This window comes from Vulpes lagopus, chromosome 2, assembly GCF_018345385.1.
Source record: "Vulpes lagopus strain Blue_001 chromosome 2, ASM1834538v1, whole genome shotgun sequence".
Classification (NCBI taxonomy): Eukaryota; Metazoa; Chordata; class Mammalia; order Carnivora; family Canidae; genus Vulpes; species Vulpes lagopus.
The window spans coordinates 155,364,922-155,385,661 of NC_054825.1; the positions used below are offsets into that span (position 1 = coordinate 155,364,922).

General features: G+C 53.8%; 1 protein-coding gene across 1 annotated transcript in view; it reads right to left on the reverse strand.

Moving 5' to 3' along the window:
* FAM120A (family with sequence similarity 120A) overlaps positions 1-20,740 on the reverse strand; it is an 88,190-nt gene that overhangs the window by 25,108 nt on the left and 42,342 nt on the right. The window contains exons 6-10 of the mRNA XM_041745986.1: positions 18,710-18,807; positions 18,199-18,479; positions 10,599-10,686; positions 8,739-8,966; positions 6,235-6,409 (exon numbers count right to left, since the gene is read on the reverse strand). Of these exons, the coding sequence (XP_041601920.1) occupies positions 6,235-6,409; positions 8,739-8,966; positions 10,599-10,686; positions 18,199-18,479; positions 18,710-18,807 (870 nt within the window). The remainder of the gene's footprint in view (positions 1-6,234; positions 6,410-8,738; positions 8,967-10,598; positions 10,687-18,198; positions 18,480-18,709; positions 18,808-20,740) is intronic.

A 20,740-nucleotide genomic window follows, 5' to 3' on the forward strand; every position in this document is an offset into this window, starting at 1 on the left:
AGCTCTCCCCATCCTGCCTGCACAGGGTCTGGAAGAAGGTGGGCAGCCAGACACCCAGACACACAGGGCATCAGCCACAGGACAGCCTCACATGGGGCAGGGAAAGGTGTGCTGCCAAGGGGGCCTGGAACCCCTGCCCCCAGGAGCAGACTGCAGGTCAAGATAGCGCCCCAACATCCTCTGACAGAACAGCTACACTTTAGTCACTGGGAAAATCTCTTCCATTCCCATTTGAGTATCTTAGCATCTAAGTATTAAAGAAACATCTAGAACACATAAAATGCTTAAAGTCCAGAGTGCAGAGATACACACGAGTAGAGCATATAGCAGTACATGAACCTTTGTGTTCATCTGCATTCTGAGAGCCAGTCACGCACCCACATGGGTCCCGTCCTCGGACTCACAATCCAGCTGCACGCCTGCCAAGCCCTGGCACACAAGGCACACACACAGGGTGGCCGTCACTCCCATGACCCCCTCTGCCCAACTCGTATTGCAGGCTGGCAGTCGTCAGCCCCTAATACACGGGCCAAGGTTGGTCACAGAACAAGCCTTTAACCAACAGGCTGGGTGTCTACCAGTTAACCCACTAAGTTCAGTTCCACACCAAAAAAGCGCAAAGACACTCAAATCTATTTGGTAACATTCATTCTGGTGGCAAAACTCAAAGGCACCAGTGAGGCTTTACCTCTGGTTGTAGGGTTAGCTCCCCAGGCTCTCCATGTCCTCCCACCACATATGCAAGACACAGAAGTCTGTCCTACAGCAAAGCTGCTCCCGGAACTCACTCCATGCATCACAACTTACTGGTGGGGAGCCTGTGGCCCATCGCCTCCCAGGTATTGACTGAGCACCCCCTATGGACCAGGAGAGGGTGGGCAGAGCGGAAGCTGTGGAGGCTGGGGCCCAACCCCTGCACTATGCAGACAGACGGTGTCCTTGACCCCTGAGGCCCAGCCCTGGGAGCAGGCGCCACAGCAAGGGGTCAAGCAGTCAGTACCACAACCTCGAGGAGCACAGATGCCTCTCACCCGTGACGCGGCCACGAGCACGTGAGGTCAACCACAGTTAACGCCTAGAAGGCTCGAGGGTCAGTTTCCAGAGTGACATGCGGCAGCCCTGGTGACCCCACTCACAGGGACAAGCAGAAACAGAGGAGAGACCAGCAAGTCACATGGGCTCCCAGCAGGGAAGCTGGAGCATCACCCCTGGGCACACACGTCTGGCACTCAGACAAGAGCAGGGGTACAGGAGTGTGGCCACAACGGCCCACAAGGTGAAACATGACCTCGGGCCCAGGGCTCCAGGGACCCAGCCGAGCCACCATCAGCCAACATTCACCGAGGCCTTTCCCCTCACAGAGAAATTCACCCGTTCGGGCAGACCCGAAAACACTGGACGGGACACTGTCTTCCTTCCCTTGCGCTAAAGGGACACTGACATCAGCAAAAACAGCTCCTGCTGCGGGTTCCGGCACCACCTGAGACCTTGCTGGGGACACACCTTCTTTACACTAAGTGCAAGCCAGGACCTATGACGTGTACACTCAGACTGCGGCTGACAAACCAGCCTTTCCCTCAGACAGGAATCGTCGTCTTTGGTGGCGCAAAGGACACGGGGAGCCAGCGACCTTGCCAACCCATCATAACGCCGACGGGGATCCTCCCAGGCCAGAAGTAACGACGATGTTTGGTTTTCTAAGCTATTTTCAACCACCTGGCGGTGGCTGGGAGCTGGCCCACATGAGGAACGCTTGTGAGCACGAGGTGGGCCTGCAGAGGACTGAGTGTGCAAGGGGGTGTGATGGCTCATGGGTATGGCTGCGGGAGAAGATGGGAGATAGGCCGCTCCCACAACCACGGCCTGCCGGGCTGTGGCCTGCATGCAGGGTGGACGACCGCTATGCCTGCCAACCTCAGGGTAGATAGTTGCTCTCTTCTGTGACCAGCGAGGCCCAGGACTAAGCACAGGTGAGACCCTAAAGCACACGGGACCAGAACAAGCGCACACTCCCCAGCTCTGCCTGAAGAGCTACAATGTGCACACTTTCATCTGCTGTGTCCACACCCCACATCTCCCCCACTCTGTGTCCCCCTCACCTCATGCTCCTCACCCCACACCCCCTCACCTCATATCCCTTAAGTCCTCCTCACCCCGCACCCCCCTCACCCTACGCCCCTACGTCCCCACGTCCCCCTGACCACACGCTCCCCTCACCTTACACCCTTATATACCCTTGACCTTACATCCCCCCTCACCTCACACCCATTATGTCCTTATGTCCCCCTCACCTCACAGTCCCAATTCCACACCCCCTTGACCTTATGTCCCCCTCACCCCGCTCCCTTCACCCTGCACCCCTATGTCCCCACATCCCTCACACCACACGCCCCCCTCACCTCATGCTCCCCCACCTTATGTCCTTACGTCCTCCCACCTTACGTACCCTCACCTCATGTCCCCCCACCTTATGTCCCCCTCACCTTACGTCCCCACGTCCCCCTCACCTTAAACCCCCCTCACCTTACATCCCCTTCACGTTCTATAAGCCTGTTTCCTACTTTCTCTTGGGGTCCTGAGGAGTCTTGTTGAAGAAACAGAGGCCAGTTTTCCTAAGGGGACAGTAATTTGAACATGTGCACGTCACTCAGCTTTGCTTCCTGGATTTCCCCCTCTTGTACTGTGGCTGAGGAGTCCCGTGACCCTGCAGTCCTCTGGGAACCAGGCCCCCTTCCATCCTCCCTCCCCTGACCTCCTGGCAGGGTGAGGGATGGCCTGTCCTTACCAAGCCACCAGCAGGTGGGCGTTCCTGTCCCCAGGCCCCAGTCGAGTGCCAGCAGCCACGCAGGCACCCTCCCTCCCCCCGCCCCGGGCAAAGACTCCTGCAGGGTCTGCATGACGCTGGGAAGGGGCCGCAGCCCCACTGCCTCAGCCCCAAGCAGCTCCCTCTCCTAGTCAACGAGCCTCTGATGAATTTCCTAACAGCAAAACAGTGAAACCCAGGGGTGGACACAGGAAACAAGACGTGTGTCACTCGGTCTGACTTCCACAGGCCAGAGTTTATAAGCATCTGAGGGTGGATATCCCTGTCGCCACCTAAAGACTAAAAACAAAACTGTGCTAAGTCACTAGAGCGCTAGACCTCGCATTATAGATAATGAAACGCTTTATCCTGCGCCTTGATGCAGAGCCCACATCTCCGGGATGCCTGGGGGCTTGGTCAGTTCAGCGTCTGACTCGATCCCCTTCACCAGCTCAGGTCAGGATCTCAGGGTCGCAATGGGCTCGATGCTGGACACGGAGTCTGCTTTAAAAAAAAAAAAAGAGACTACATTTCCTTACATGTGGCAAGAGTTCAGCATTTTTAAACAACCCTTTGGCTTTTGACATGCCCCTGACTGGTTCTGACGACAAGGCCCTCGTAGGGACGCCCCGGTTGTCCCAGTGAGCTCCCTGAACTTGCGTCTGTCTGTACACACAGCCGGCTGATGCCGTGCTCCACCCGGAGCCTCCTCACCTCCTGCCAAAGGTGGGCTCACCTGGACCCACGGAGTGCACGGCGGGGCCAGTGGGCATCTGAGTTGGTGCTTTAGGAATCTCCCACAGAGTGGCCACACCTAAAGCCAGGTTTCAGCACTCAACTTTCAAACCTTACAGCCCGGGACTCCCAAGCAGCAGCTTCCAGCACAACTGGCATCCCCATGCTCCATGCTCCCAGAGCCTCGAGGGCTTGCTTCCTCCCTAAGAACACCAAAGTGCGCAATCACCACACATCTCAGACAGGGAAACCCACAGTAGGGGCGTCACCACGTCAGGGTTGAGCATCAGCTGGGATGTCAGGGCAGGCCTCAGGGAGCGGGCCTCGGGGCAATTATGACGCACTGCTAACAGGAAGTGTGAGAGGAGTGGCACCATGTTCCTCTCTCGCTCCAGGCTGGCCTTCAGGAAGCTGCCCAAGGACAGAAGTCTTCCCTGCGGAGAGCCAGCCCTCCAGGTAGGGGGATAATCTGTGAGCAGTAGGACGTTACTGAGCTAAGAACCCTTCCAAAGGTGGTATCCCCTTGTTAACACAATGCATGAAACAAATTCAGGTTTATCAGGTCCCCAAAAAGACCAAAAAGACCTGAAGACCAAACAGACCTGAGTTCTAATGCCACTCATTTCAGAGCTAACGAAGGCCTCTTGACCTGTAAACGCAGTAGGGAAATGGGCACATCTCGCCCCCGGAGGCTTACGGTTCTCCAGAACACACACGAAGTGCACACTTCTCGAGGTTCCACAGCCATCCTGGGGCTGTTTCCGCTCTTGTCGCTGTCCCCACCCAGCCACCTTCCTGAACAGCACATTCCACCCCGACCCAGCTTTCAGTGGCTCCCAGAGACGTCAGAACCCACTTGCTTTTGTTACCTGAACAGAAAGACTGGTGCACCGACCTGGCCCAGAAACCCAGCCGGGGCGCCCAGGGGCACATTCAATTAAGGTTTCAGCATCAGCTCCCCATGCTCAGTGCAGTCTGCTCAGAGTCTCTCTCTCTTTGTGCCCCTCCTCCCTGTGCTTTCCCCCAAGACAAATAAATCTTTAAAAAAAACAAACCTCAGCCAGTCCACACATCCCCTGCACAAGGGCTTTAGACCTCACAGAGCTGTCTGTACCATGGCTCTTTCTTCACCGTACTGTCCCCCCATCTCTCATCAGGAACAGCGCCCCCTGCATGGTGGACGTACACACCGGGCCCTGCACCACCGTGCACTCTGTCCTCTGCTGCCCACTTCCCCCACAGCCACTCTTGGGGCAGCGGGACGCCTGCGCAGCCCAGGTCCAGGGCCCCAGGTCCAGGATGCAGCAGGGCAGGAACCAACTCGCCAGTCCCCGCACCCGCAGCTCCCCTGGCCTCGATGGGAGGGCGTGAACAGAGCACAGCAGCCCCACCTCGGAGCCTGCCCAAGGTCCCAGGCTGCAATCACTGAGAATTCCTGGGAGCGTGCTAAGTAAAGATAACTGTTTCTACAATATAACCAAATGAGAAAAAGAACAGCTTTTACTCCAAAAGCCAAAATGGTGCTCGGGAGCCATGGACACGGCAGGAAGTGGGCTGTCCAGGGCTCCGCAGCACCCGGCAGTCTAGGCTACAGCCCCAGGACAGTTAGGGCTGCTGGGGAGCAGCGGGAGGCTGGGGTACAAGGCTCAGGCTGGCTGACCCCGTGTCCACCAGGAACACCCTGGCCTTCCAGGTCCCCTGATAGCACAGTTTCCCGTAGGGCCCCAGCCCTGGTAGTGGTGGCAGACGCATCAGCGACAGGTAGCTACAGAGCTCAAGTAACAACACCGACAGGTGCTTCATTTTAAGGCTCAGTGAACCACATTTTGGCAGAGTAACCAGACACAGAAAACCTCAGAACCTATAGAACAGGTGTTCAGAATCCAAAGGTTAGACCCACTGTCCCGTGCGTCCCCGAGCACAACTAAGCGGCAGCCTCCCCACACCCCCCTGCCAAAACGACCGGCTGTGCACCATGCCTTGGCCCTGTAGTCCCGAAGGAGGGGACCATCTACCAACCTACACTATCCACGGCTCAGGAGATTCTGATTCTGGAGTCTGGGTCTTAGGAAAATTTTCTGTGTCTCCTAATAAATATACGACGACTTTTACATTTCTTATGTTAGTAGATAAAGTGATCTAAGACAGCAAGACAAATTCACCCCAAATATTACACTTGCTCGTTGGAAGATGGAAACTGCATGCTCTGACCTCCGCCTCTGCCACATGTCCAACGGCAGCACCTTCTCTCTTTCCATTTCCCCTCCACCCCAGGGTCCATCACCTGGAGTCCTCGAGGGGGATGGTGCCCAGGGCTCTGTCTGCTGCGGGCTGTGCACAGCGAGGGCCTCCCCGGGAACACAGACTCTGCGGCGCAGACCCGCTCATGGACACTGGAGCAGACACAGCTGTCGCCCTGCCTGGGATGCGCTTGACACAGGGAGAGCCTGTGGGCCATTTCCAGATCAACCTCCAGTGTAAAGTGTACATGTTTTACCAAATACACGATATGACTGGAATGTTACTAAGGAAAACAGCCCGTGGCTGGCCCTCCTGTCCTCAGGGCCCCATGAAGCCCACCATCTCATGTGGGGACACTCAGGGCAGACTTAGTCACGATCCTCTAAGGCTTTGGAAAATGCACAAGAGGTTACGAGGTACTGAGGAAAACAAACAATGGATTTCACAGTACATACATTCTGGTGGAAGTCTGTTCTTTCTAAAAGCAAGTCTCTCAGTTTTCTTTCTGCTTTCTGCCAAGCTAAACAGCACTCCGTAAACATACTGGCGAACTGGCCTATAGAGCAGGGCGGCGGGAGGCAGGTCTTTGCTGGCTTCATCTTCAATAGAAACAGCAATTTTGATTTCACCCTTTGCATGGAAGAAAGCAGAATAATATTGCACATTTTTCATGTTGAATTTACAACAAACTCACAGAAATATACTGCATTATCTCCAGTTAACGACATTGCAATTCTATTCCAAATCAATTGCTAAACCACCTGAGTGCAGTGGGGTGTCAGGGAGAGTTCATTTAGCGGGTTGTCAAAATGTATGCTCAAAGAGTCAAAATAAAATCTACATGGTTTCATCTTTAATCTGGAACCCAGAGCATAAGGAAACCACATAGGCGACCCCGAAATCTTTCAAGCAACAGATAACAAATAGAATAGAAAATGCTGAGAACTTGCAAATTTTACTTATGAGTCAAGATGGTCATATGTAATGAAATTCATAATTTTTAATGACCTACATGAAATCCAAGAAATGAGTATCCTGAAAATAAAATGGTCAAAATGTCTTTACCAAGCTGTTCCATAAGTCATTACCACGTGCGAACATGGTCTCCCAGAGAGCACACCATGCGGCATCCCTCCCTCTGCAGGGGTCGGCAGGTGCCAGGCCTCCGCTTTGGCCCCGCGGGCCCTCGGGAGGCGTGCCTCCTGAATGAGGGGCATGCACAACTGCAGAGGCAGCCCTCAAAGGAAGGCCCGATCTGCTCACGCCCTGCAGCCAACATGGCACGAGGCGAGGTGCTGTGCATCTGCACCTGAGATGGCCCCGTCTCGGACATTCTATGGCATCCAACTACATTTCAAGAGATTTTGCAGGGAACTTTATTTAGGAAAGTTCGTGACCTAGGAGTATACATATGACCTTCGATGTCTATTAAATTTATCACTACATACTCTGAATAATTCCATGGCATTTGCTCTTTCTTCACAGAAATTTCATTTCAAAACTGGTCTCTCCCTTATCCACACAGACCCGGTACTTCTATGCGGTGGGCACTCTCTCTGGGTCCCTGGCTCGGCCGGCTGCCTGCATGAGTGTGAAGCCTCGCCTCACAGCAGACATGTCAGCCTGACAATTTATTACCAGAGCCACAGGGCTCACAGCAAACAGCACACCTGACACTCTAGGCTCTCCCTGACATGCAGAAAAATGGTAGGTGGCCTTTTAAAATCTGAAGAATCATTTACTTTTCTCAACCACAGTCACTTTATCAAGTCGGCCCTTGAGACGAGGGAGTGGTGGAGGATGGGCCGACTGTCACTCAGCCTGGCCCCGAGGAGACCACAGCAGGCAGGGCAGAAGCACAGGGGTCAGGACCTCACAGCCCACACGACCCCACGGGGAAGGGCGCACTCTCCCCCAAACCTGGGTCCCTTCAAACTCAGCAAATCCTTCTCCCACAACAGGAATCTTCCACTTACCCTTACAACATGCGTTGCCCCTGGAAAATAAAATGTTTACCTCACAACCGTAACCTGAACAGTGATACCGTGCGTGCAGACCGTACCACACAGGGCATGACACCTGCAGGCGACTTTAAACATAAATCATAGGAGCTGAGTGAGTCTTGGTGCTCGTGGACTGACACGAGGGAGCGGTCCTCGGCTTGGCCAGCTAACGGTCGCGGTCCGGCCCGGGGTGCCGTGGGGCTGGGGGCCTGTGCACTTACTGACCCCACCATACAAACCGCAGACGGATTGCGGAAAACAGGGAGAAAAATGTCTGATTATCTGTGGAGCTACAGACACTGACAAAAACATGTTAAAAATACATGATGGTAGTAAACCCATCCACGTGAGAAATCGGGTCACCGAGGTTACGTGTTAACTCGTGGGTCTGGGGTATGAACGCCAACAGAAAAACGGCAAGTCCCTGAGAAAATTTACATGGACACGTAGATCCATTTGAGACAAGATTCAAAAACGATGCCACACTGATGTCCAGCGAAGCACACATTTGGTCAGGGGACCCTGACACTGTGCAAACACAAAATCGCACTTTCTGACCTTTACCACGTCACACAGTCCTGGCTCTAAGGGCTGCGCCCACCATGTCCCAAAATACGCAGCTCAGTCTACCACCCTGCAGGGGGCTCCAGGGCAGGGGACAGAGAAACAGGCCCTGCACAGGACCTCTCACTAAACCTGACATCATGGCATCAATGTGGTACGGGAAACTTTGAAATTAGAAATAAAAATAAAATCACAACTCAGAAAATAACATGATGTGCCATTAATTAGAAATCTCAAAAATACGTTCTATCAAACTGGAGGAGAAAATCAGACTCTGCCCCGTCCTGCTTACTGCATTTACAGTGCGCTTTTTCGCCTTTTCTCCCAAAGTGCAAGAAGGGGGAAATGCACTCCTTTCCCAGAGCTGGTAGGACAGAACGTGGCTGCCATACCTTCGTCAGGACGTGGAAGATGTAAGGGTACATCAGCCCCTTCTTGTGCCGGTGCTCCGCCACTCTCAGTACCTCAGGCGCCACCGGGGGCAAGGGCGGTGTGGTGATGTCCATGTGGTTTCGGGTGGGCATGGATAAGAGGCATGGGATCGGCTGCACAGTGCCCAACTGGCTTCCCTTCCCCTCAGCGAGCTGGCTGCCCGAGGAGGCAGTGGACGAGCCTTCTGTCTGCAGAGCACAGGCGAGAGGGGACAACAGGTCAGGTCATGAGGTCACAGCTCCCCTTCCACTGTGCCTCCCATACAGAGGACGCAGTGGCAGTGATGCCCGGAGCCTGTGTGGGGGTGGATGCAGCTTCTGCTGGTGGCCCCATCACAGCAACTCCTGGGGCCCCCAACAGTGGAAGCAGCATTCTGTGCTCCCTGACCCCCGGGTTACCACTGTATCACCCCTTGTGTGTGGGAACGGGAGGAGATGCTCAGAGAGGCTGTGTCACTCCCCAGACCTCACACCTACTCCTCACCACAACTGACGTTTAGAAACAGACACCCAAACTCAGCCGTTCCCTCTGGTCATCAGTAACCCCAAACTAAGTACACAAAGGGAACAGCTTACCAAAAATTAAAGCAAAAAAACAGGCTAATTCCTTGTTTTAAACAAGGAATCATTAGAGCTGATGAGTCACATCTATATATAACGACATAAAAATATGTATGTAGGACAGTGTTAAGTGAAAAATACCCATCCTGTAACAGCCAATCTCCAAAACAGAACGTGTACAAGGCGCGCAGGGAAGAGCAGTGGGCACATAGGGGCCTCGGGGATGGGAGGCCGCAGGCAGCAGGCTAGGGAAGACAGGGAGACGCACCCCCTACACTTTCTCTCTACAAATTTTAGCAAAGTCCAAAGTGTTTCCTGAGATCAATTATTATTTGTACAATAAATGTTTTATTTTTTTCTCATGATAAAGGCTGGAAACAATAATTGCTTAATTTTGTGCCAATCTAAGGAACATACATTTCTGTTTGGAAACAAAATATATTCTTCACAGTGGTGAGTACTTCACTGCTCACTTCTACCCTTGAAAACAGAATTGCCAAATCTGTTCTTAGGACCTAAGTCGAGGATAATCCACAAGGGTCTTCTGTGCTCTCCCCCTACACACTGTGGACAAAACGGATGACAACTTCAGAAGGTGATTTGCTAACAGCAGGCATGCACAGAGCATTTCTGCTGCTTATGCACAGGACGACCCACAGCAGCGAGAGCATTCCAGAGTCTTAAATGAATTTCCGACAGTCGCATTGTGTACACATGAGGCCTCTCCAGCTAGAGATGGGCCATGTCCTGAGGGACCACGTGTTGGTGCAGGTGTGGCTCTGCCGCTGAAAGGTATTCCTGGGGTCGCCAGTAACAGGTAGGACTGGATAAAGGGAACGGAATATATGTGATTCCTATTTGTTGTGATTCTCGTTCAATCTCCATAAAACCCTGCAGATGAGGGCTCCTGACCAGAGCATGCGTCAGCAGACAGGAGGCATTCCAGGAGGGCCACCCAGCCTGTGGAAGGTGTAAGCTGTGCCCTCCCCCTCCCCCACAGGTCTGGGGACCCCCCCTCCCCTGCACTGACATCTGGGATCCCCTCCCTCACACCAATGTCTGGGACCCCTTCCTCCCTGCCACTGACCCCCATTCCCTTCCCATACCCAAAGAGTGTGACACCCCACTGCCTTCCCGCCTTCCCAGCCAGTGTCTATTACTCATAACGTGGTTTTAAAAAGCAGAGCACTTTGCTTTAACCCACCACTAAAATCACATGGTCAGAGACAAGATTGGAAGGAATAAAAGCCGCCCTACTACCTTTGTTTGGTCTCCTGGGTCTCCCCGTGCTTGCAGCTCTGAGTGGCTTCCTGTCTTCTCCCAGCCAATTTTGTTCCCACTGATATGGCTGAACATAAACAAAGGAACACGGTTACTGATTACTGTCTGCCTAGCACCACACTAGCTGTGACAAGCTGACCATGCAGAGCCCAGGGCCTCAGTGGTACCAACCTCGCCTCCCCCAGCGGACCCCCTCCACACAGTCCTGCGCCAGGACCTCACCCTCTGGGAAGAGAAAACAGAGCACTGAATCCAGCAGAGGGCCAAAGAGGGCCAGGGACGGCCACAAAGGGACCCTCGCCGCCTAGCCTTGGAACTTAGGCGTCGCCAAGACATGGGGTCCCACACCCCACCACCCAACAGCCAGCAGGCAGGGGAGGGTTCAGTGTTACATGGATGAGTGTTACTCCTTATTCACACAGAGATCGTACACAGGGGCTTGGCCTCTTCTCCAAGGGGCTGCGGGAGCACAGGCCAGGGTGACTCATCGGGGAAGGCAGAGTGGCCCTCAGGGTTCAGAGAGTGGATGGACGGCACAATCTTATTTGAGGAACATCTTCAAGTGACAAAGCAGGAACAACCAGGACGTGCAAAGGGACGGGGACAAGCATGGAGTGGCTCACAGTCCAAAACTGGCTATATCAGTCAACACCATGAAAACACTGTAGACTGTGACCCATTAGTAGCTTGGGAAAACATTTAGTGGGTTTAACCAGCATTTTTTTTAAAGATTTTATTTATTTATTTATTTATTTATTTATTTATTTATTTATTTATTTATTTATTTGAGAGAGAGAGAGAGAGCGCGCGCACAAACCAAGGGAGGGGCAGAGGGAGAAACAGACCCCCGCTGAGCAGGGAGCCTGACACAGGGCTCGATCCTAGGACCCCGGGATCATGACCTGAGCCGAAGGCAGATGCTTCACTGGCTAAGCCACCCAGGCGCCCTTAAGCAGCATTTTTTAAACACCGAAATGGAACAGAATGCAATAAATGTGGGACACATGGCATCATCTCATAAATTTTTTGTTTCCTTGTTATCACAGACCACAACACACAAGGAAGTTTACTGTGGTCTCGGGGAAGACTCGTGAAAGCCACTATCCTGGAGGGAGCTGGGAACACAGCCCCGTAGAGGCAAGCCTTCCCTCATCCCTCCTGGAACCAAAGCCGGCTCCTAAAACCAGTGCTGGCCACAAGGTCTGCCAGGGAAGAGCACTTTTATTAGACTGGCCTTTTTAACTGACTCACGGGACAGATGGAGATGTCTTTAAGAACCACTAATTCTCCTGGGGCTCCTGGGTGGCTCAGCGGTATAGCGTCTGCCTTCAGCTCAGGGCGTGATCCCAGGGTCCTGGGATGGAGTCCCATATTAGGCTCCCCACAGGGAGCCTGCTTCTCTATGTCTCTCACGAATAAATAAAATCATAAAAAAAAAAGACCCACTAATTTTCCTATCTATCAACTGGCTCCGTTTTAGTTATTACCAAAACAAAACAAATGCCGAAAGAAGAGCTGAGGAGCAGGCTGCCCATGGTAAGCCAAGAGTCACGCCCTACAGTGTGCCTCTCAGAGCCCATCGTGGATCCTCAGTCCCAGCCACAGGTTGGGGCAGCCCAACAGCTGCCTAGCACCCAGGTCCCCAGTCAGCGAGGGCTCTGTTCATGTATGCTCCTCCTTTGAGCTCTCTCAGTCCACAGCTTTGCAAAACTGGAGGAAGCCTAGTGACGAGGAGGCATCACGATAAACATAAGTATCCCAAAAACACAATGACCATTCTGTTCAAATTCCAGAGAAAGAGGAGGCTGGAGTGGGACTCAGGACATGGCCGGCACACCAGGCACCTGATCGGAGGACAGAGGGCTTGGTCCCACCACACACATGTCTAGCACACATGCCAAGCACGGGAAGGAAAGGCTGGCGGCACCGAAGTGGTCTAGAATGTGGCACAAATAGAGCTGCTAACGTACTTTTTCACTAGAAAGTCGGTGACATAGTGACGTTTAGTGAAACTTTAGAATACTTGAATGCTTATGAGTTTTATAAAGAGACATAACATCTATTAATTACAATTTTAAACAGTTAAGTATAATGCACCTGTAACAAAAAATGCACGCACTACAAGGGAACAGCCTAAGGGATGCCTACAATCTGAGCATGCACGTGAGCAGCCAAACCAAGCGAGGGCTGGCAAGCCAGGCCTCACCCCTTTGCACACCTCCTCCCCAGGGGAACAGCTAACCAACTTCTAACAGCAAACGTGCTCTTTCCTTGGCTTCCGATGCCACATAAATGGAATGTGTACTTCCTGTGCCCAGGGTTTGGGATCTGCAATATCCCTGCCCACTGCGCTGGTTCAGCCTCAGTGCAGACATGTTGCAGGGGGCATGCCACCGCCGCGTCTACTGTCTAGCCCGCCAGAGACTCGGGAGCTCCCGCCACTGACACGCAACATCTTCTGTGGCACCCACATCAGCCTTTCCTGGGATGTGGTGAGCCCCAGGCTGTCCAGTCTGTGCTTCCCTGATGACATCTGCAGCGTCTCCTCTTGGGGCTGCCTGTACAGGCTACATGCCTTCCCCTTCATCACAGGAGTGCACAGAGTGCTCTTATGGATGTCTAGCACGTCCTCTGCTCTGGACACAAGTCCTCAGTCAGGCAGAGGAATTCCGCACTCCAGGCCCACTTCAGGGTACATGGGTTCCTGGGTGACGCCTCACCCTGCAGGCTTCCAGCCTACCCCCAACTGCTATTCTCACAGCCGTGTCCTTTGTGGCATGCGTTACGCTGGCACGGACTGTCTATTTCCATCATTCAGTTATATATTCTAGGAAGCTAAGTGCTCGCAGCCCCTGCCAAGCGGGAGCCCAACAGCTGAAGGAATGAACCACAGAACCACAGACTCAAGGTATGTGGTGAAGATGGCAGAAACTGGAGTTCTCCACGTGACATAGAGCTCTACGTGGGGACTCGTTCCCTACACAGCCCCATGAGCACGCGAGGGGCCCCAGGCCAGCACGCACAGGGCAGAGTGGCGGGAAAACTGCCCACCCGCCACTGAAGTGGGAAACTCATCCCACCGGAGATCACACAGCACCTACATCTACAAACACCTGTTTTGTTGCATGTGGATCATTACCAAACTAACAGTAACATTATAATCTATGGGTGAGCACATGGCCTCCCAACAATCATACCGTAAAACCTGAAATTCTGTCTGAAAAGTGTCTTGAGAATAGCCAACTTCTCTCAGGTCCAGAGCATTTCATTTCACAATGACTATGTAACTTTACAACCTGAAACAAGCTTCCAGCACATGATAGATGCCTCCCCCTGGAGAACACGCAGTTAGTTGTTTCACTCTACAACAGCTCAGAACGGGTCCCGGTGCTGGCGATGCTCTGGAGCGACCTGTGGGGACCCACACAAGCCGCAGGAAGCCTGATGTTCCCGCTGCACCCTGTGGACAGGAGGCAGGCTCAGGGAGGTAGGCCCTGCACACGGCCAAGGGGCCATACAGATAGGCTGAGTGGCAGCAGGCCAGCATACCGCCATGCTCTGCAGGCCTCACTTTACAGCTGATACAAGGGCTCCCCTACACCAAAGCTGGTGAGAGACAGCAAACCACCCTCCACCCAGCGTTCCTTCCCACATGTGGGCCTAGTCAAGGGGGGGGGGGGGGGTGCTGGTGTCCATGCACACCGAGGGTGAGGGTGAGGGTAAGGCAAGGGTGAGGGTGAGGTGAGGGTGATGTGAGAGTGAGGGTGAAGGTGAGGGTCAGGTGAGGGCGTCCATGCACACCGAGGGTCAGGGTGAAGGTGAGGTGAGGGTGAGAGTGAGGTGAGGGCATCTGTGCGCATCGAGGATGAAGGTGAGGGTGAGGTAAAGGCATCTATGCACACCGAGGGTGAGGATGAGGTGAGAGTGAGATGAGGGTGAGGGTGGGATGCTGACCACAAGCGGCTAACTGGTCAACAGCAAAGAAAGAGCAAAGGCAAATGAAACCAGGTAGGAAGCAACAAGACAGGAGAGCAGGGTAAAGGATCGAGTCCCCAGCAAGAGCATGCCATGTGTGGAAGGTCACCAGGTGAGCACAAGTGCAGCTGGCCTGCAACAAGCTGCGTCTGTTATCATCAACCTGTGCTCCTCCACGGGGGGAAGGACCTGGACCCACAGAGCTCTGAGGGCCTGAGACCAGGGGCTCCCACTTCAGAGCCAGGGCACTGGGCCCCCACCACCACCACAGGTACTGTCCATCCACTCCGATGTGAGCCCGCACCACACGTCCTCTCACAAGAAGTCGGGAATGGAGTAAGTGGCGGCCTGGCTCCTACACAGCAGTCTGACGGGCCTGGCATCCGCGTGTGCCTCTCACGCTCTGCTGGGATGCCCCAATCTGGCCACGAAAGGGGACTCAACCACCTGGCACAGGCAGATAGGCCCCACACGAACACCCTCCTGGGTCTGTGCAGACCCCCTTCCCTGACGGCGGGAGGATTACAGCATTTTATTTTATCTTAAAAGATTGATTATTTATTTATTTATTTATTTATTTATTTATAGAGATGCAGAGAGAGGCAGAGACACAGGCAGAGGGAGAAGCAGGCACCATACAGAGAGCCTGACGTGGGACTCGATCCAGGGTCTCCAGGATCACACCCTGGGCTGCAGGCGGCACTAAACCGCTACACCACCGGGGCTGCCCGGATTACAGCATTTTATTGAGAGAAGAGTCCCTCAAACTGTTTTTACAAAGGCAGTGAAGGCATGCTGCCCCGTGAAGCGGCTGCCTGTCTGGTTCCAGAAGGAAGAACCCATAGCCATAGCAGCCTGTGTAGGGCCAGGGCCAGAGCTCCAGGACAGACGGGGTTCTCGCTGTGAACCACATGTGTTCTTGGGGAAGGAGCCTGAGGGGACACAGCACAGAACAGCCCAATGGCACAACCACTTGAGGGCAGAAGGCGCACTGGAAGCACGTTCTTTAGTGTCTCACTGATGTGGGCACGGTGCTTTGACACCACAGGGACACCATCTACCACTCACTGCATTATGCATCGGCTGATCTACTTGAAGGACAGCCAGAAGCTTCCCATCCACGCTGGGCCTGGTGGGAAACAACCCCAAGGCTGCCAGAACCCACTGTGCGAGGCCGGGGCCAGAGTCCACACATGGTGCACAGGCCCTCAGGCACCGCCCAGATCTGGTCCCCCAGGGCCCTCAGCAGGCGGGCAGAGCATACCCCGACAGAGGCATTGCAACCCGGAGTAGGAAACGGCAATCCACATAAATGAGCCCACAAAATGCACAGGAATTACATCCACATTCTTTCCTGACAGACTTTCAGATGGCTGTGTGAGGACAGGCCCCGGGAGCACCGGGTGTTCAAACATCCACTGGTGCCCGCAGAGTGCTGTCCATCCAGCTGGCTCATGAGAGGCTTCTGCGACCATATTTCCTGACGTCTCAGTTCTCTGACTTTGTACTGACGTGGAAATTACAGAAACATATACGACAAAGAACTAAATAAATCAGCGAACTCAGACTGGATGCAGGATCAAAAACCTGATGCATCTATGAAAATAGTATGAGACTCACACCTCCACGAAGACTGTCTTACTTGTAAATCCAACCGAAACAGGACCACGAGGATCCGACAACGGCAAGAAGGAAGGGAAACAGTGCGGGACTTCCCTTAGAAATGTGCACCGAGAACACAGTGGAAGTACACGCTCACGGCACTCTCAGAACGCAGGAGACAAAGCACACTGATGGGAAGCAGTGTGTTTTCATTCCTCCGTCACCTGAAAATGACCGTCAGGTCTGGAAGACCTGCTGCAGGCCCCGGGCTCCATCCTCTGGCAGACGCAGGGCCAAGAGAGAACCAGCGGGAGAGCAAGCAGGAGGCCCAGGACAGCCTCGGCAGGGCCTCTGCCTCCAGGGCCAGACCACACCCAGACCCGTGGGAGTGACCACCCGGACTCACAGTCCTGCAGCGCTCCCCAGCTCCAGGGCCCAGGGGTCTCTATGGTATTAAAGCAGGGGCAGGGGAAGAGGGGGAGCAGGGATATGGGGTGGCCTGCCCGGCATCTGTCTTTCTCTCTCTCTCTCTCTCTTACTCTCTCACACACACACACACACACATACGGCACACGTGCCACCATGTGAACCCGAGCGGCGGCCAGGAGGCACCCTCTGGCCTCCCTATACACCATCTTCTGTAACGCTGTGCACATTCAGGGCACAGAGCCACATGACACCCACCTCGTGGCAGGGAGCCGTGACCCCACACGCAACCCCCCTGCTTTGGGCCTTGCTCCCGGCTGTCTAGGAAGAGCGTCTTTTGCTAGCCCGAACCTTCGTCATGCTGGCATGAGATGATTTTTAACAGAGAACACTCAGTGCCTCCGAATTTCAAAGGGGCAGGGCTTCAGAGACATGAGCAGCGGTTCTCATTTGCACACTCAACAGATCCTCACTATAGTCCCTTTCCAAAAGGTTCACATGGAAGCGTGAATGCAAAGGTACAACTTGTTATTCACCTTGGGATTTTAGAATTACAAGATCCTGGTACGCATTTACGTGCAGGGTCATGCTCTGCTGCTGTGCAGAGCACACAGTCCCTGCATGGCAGCAAACCCCACTGTGACTGCCGCCTGAGGTCAGTGGACACTCACGGCCCCTCCACAGATGAGGAGAGGGGAGGGCCAGCCTCAGGCTTCACGCCCAGGGAGAACTTGCAGAGGATGAGAAACCATCTCCATTGACGGAGCGCCAAGGGTCCCTAGCCAGAGAGCACCGATGAGGAGCAGACCAAGAAGTATGGGAGGCCCTTGCTCTTCCCTGTTCCTTCTCTGTTGGTGAATCAAGTTTCTTAAAACGGAACAGTGCTTCAGAAGAGGAGGAAGACAGTGCATTTAAGACCTTCTTGATCAGATTCTAACAAATTACCTATTTCAAAATTCATTTACTCAAGGACACACATCTAAAATACTCCCCTCCAGCAGGAGTTCCAACCCAGATGGCAGCTTTCTCTGGTTGTGTCGGGTGAATGCCATGATTTCAGGAACAGTCTACAAGCTGCTGAGCTGAGATCTGAGTTCTAGATTCAATTCAGGAGAGAAGGAAATTCAGAGCTCCCCATGATCCAGAAGCCAAAACCGGAAGTCACCAGTGTCTAACATAAAATGCTTTCTGGGGGTGGGACTGGGTCTCACAGCCCAGGGGACAGAAGAGTCAGCAGCACTTGACCTGGTAACGTCACCATGTCTAAGGGCCACACAAACCAATTTTCCCAAAACTCCTCCCCAGCAGAGGAGCGGTCTGAGGCCACAGCTGGAATGGTGCTGAAACAGTCCCTCAGCCCAAGAAGCCCTGAGAAAGTGTCTAACCTCCGCTCCTTGTGATCAAGATGCCCTAGTCTGTGCAAAGGGATATCACTTTCCTGCCACAAATGACATCTCTGCACACAACTCTGGGCCGTGGGAGGATGGAAGGCGGCTTCCCCAAGACTGGGCTACTGGCCAGGCCTCACACCCAGTACATGTCTGGCCTCACACCAGCTACACCTCACCCCACTCACTTTGCAGCTGCTCCACCGCCTTCATCGTTATCGGATGACGACGATGTAGAAGACCCTGGGAAGTATGCTGAGTCCACGTGGTTGGGGCTGCCGCCCGGAGCCGGATGAATCGGGGACGACCGTTCGTACAGCGGGGTATGCTTTCCTTCATGAGGAATGTTGCCGTAGGTGCTGTGCTCGGTCAGACTCTTCCCAGTTGTCTCCAAAGCAAGGGCCGGCTCAGCGAGGCTGTATGGGTGTGGGCCCTGACCCGCAGCACCTGGGCTGGGCACCTGTGGGGCCTGAAACACAGGGCAGAGGTCATGCACGCACGGGGGCTACAGGGCCTGGCCCCCGTTGGCCCCGCCTGGTCTCAGCTACGTTTTAATTCAAGGAACACCGGCACCTGCTGCACAGATAAGCCCAACAGCTCGGGAGATTATCTCAGCTCTTAGTAAAACCCGATGCGTGTGCAGCTGTCGGAGGCAGCACCCCCAGGCAGGCCAACCGGCTGCAGGGCGGAGGGTCTTACCACAGGCTTTGCTTGCAGAGGGGTCTGTGGAATGTTGAGCATCTGGGGGGGGACATACGGTGGCACAATCCCAGGCATTCCAAACGGATTTGGTCTGGCTGCTCCATCAACAGGGAAAGAAAGCACGACTGTTAGCAGAGGACACACCCTGGGACACCATGGTGGCCAACATGTGTCCCACCCGCCCTGTCCCTCCCCAGGTGACCACACACCACTGATCCTCCCCTTTAGAAATTCATGTTTCACATTAAATACTTCGCTTTATGGTGATCAACCCTACAGACTGGGGCTGAGATTTGAACATACAGGTGTCCAGCCCACCCACCCACACCCCCCTCCCTGCCCTCCTTAAGCCCTAGGGCCTCCAGCACTAAGGACAAGGCAGGGATAGACACTTCCCTCTGGTAAGTGAGGCAATGAAATCTCCCTATTTAGACTAAAATTCAGGTCTCAGGTATTAAACAGTGAAGCATGGAAGCTGTTGCCGGTACTTTTCAGTTCTTCCCTGTTAAGCAAAACCATGATGAGGTTGCATGTAGCACGATGTGACAGGGCACGCTGAGCTCTCAGGATGGGACTATAAACCTGCCCTAGTGTGCACTGCACTTACTTCCACCCATGCTGACGTATGCCAGCGCAGCCCAGAGCATAAGTGTGTGCAGAAGTGCTGTGGAAACACGTCAGGGCTGATCTAAGTGCTCACATGGAACTCAGGGCCATCAGCTCGGCCCACGGCCCTGCACACCTGCACACCCAAGACCTCAGTCTCCCAGAGTCTGAGGATAGGGTGCCTTGGCTGAACAACAGTGACTGACACGCAGTGACGAGGACTTGGCCTCAACATCACACTTCCAAATACCACAAACTACTTACTAATGCAATAAAAATGGCAAGGACACCTTTTGGGGCTCTGTGCCTCCAGTAAACAGCCAGGCATGGGGTCCCTGTGAGGCCCAGCTGCAAGGAGCCCCAAGGGTCCCCACGTGGGAACACACAGCAGACACGGGGACCCTGAGCTACACGATCTCCTCCTCCCCTGTAGGCTTCTTTTAGGAACTGAACAAAAGCAAGCTTAGAGACCCCTGAATGCCAACATCCTTGACCAAGAAGGGCGTCCCTTCCACTTGAGAATCTGGGTGACACCAGGCCAAACAAGGATTCACAAACCACGACGACCTCTCATCTCACCAATGTGCCAAGATAAATAAACACATTTAAGTAAAAACAGTAACAAAGCACCCCACCCCAAAATCCAAACCCTCACTCCTCTCCCCTTCTGGCACCCAAGCTCCCAGAGCCACCCAGTCCCTGCCTGTGGAGCCACCTCCCCCCACCCGACGACCCACGTGCTGGAAGCTGCGGCTCACTGTGAGAGCCTGGCACACAGCCTGCACTGAAAGAAAGCTCGAGACACGACTTCCACAACTGTGGGGGGCAGCTGGGAATGACAACGCTGGCACACGTGCACGCCCACCCACATGCTCACCCCAAATACACGTGCACGCTCACCACATACACATGCACTCACCCCACATACACGCAACATGCTCATTCACCACACACGTATGTGCACTCACCCAACATGTATACATGTGCCCATAATGCATGTTCACCAAATGTACACACTCAGGACACACAGACACACACACTCACCTACATACAAGCACACACACCCATACATGCGCAGGCACACACATGCTTACTACATGCACTCATCCCACATACACATGTGCACATTTAGTGCAAACATGTATATGCATTCACCCCACACATGCACATGCTTGTTCATGCACACTCTCCCCACATAAATGCACACATGTGTGCACACACAAACACATAGAGACACATTTCTGACCAAATAGTTCTGAGCCAGAGGTCAGAACCTCCGAGTCTGAGAGACAAGATGCAGTAACTGGTTAGGTTCCTTCTTAGGAGATTCTGGATTGTGGCCAGATTTTGGCCCAAGGAACACTATGGCCTCCATCCACTGAAGCTCCGCCACTTCAAATTAAGTCACCGTGATAAGTGCAG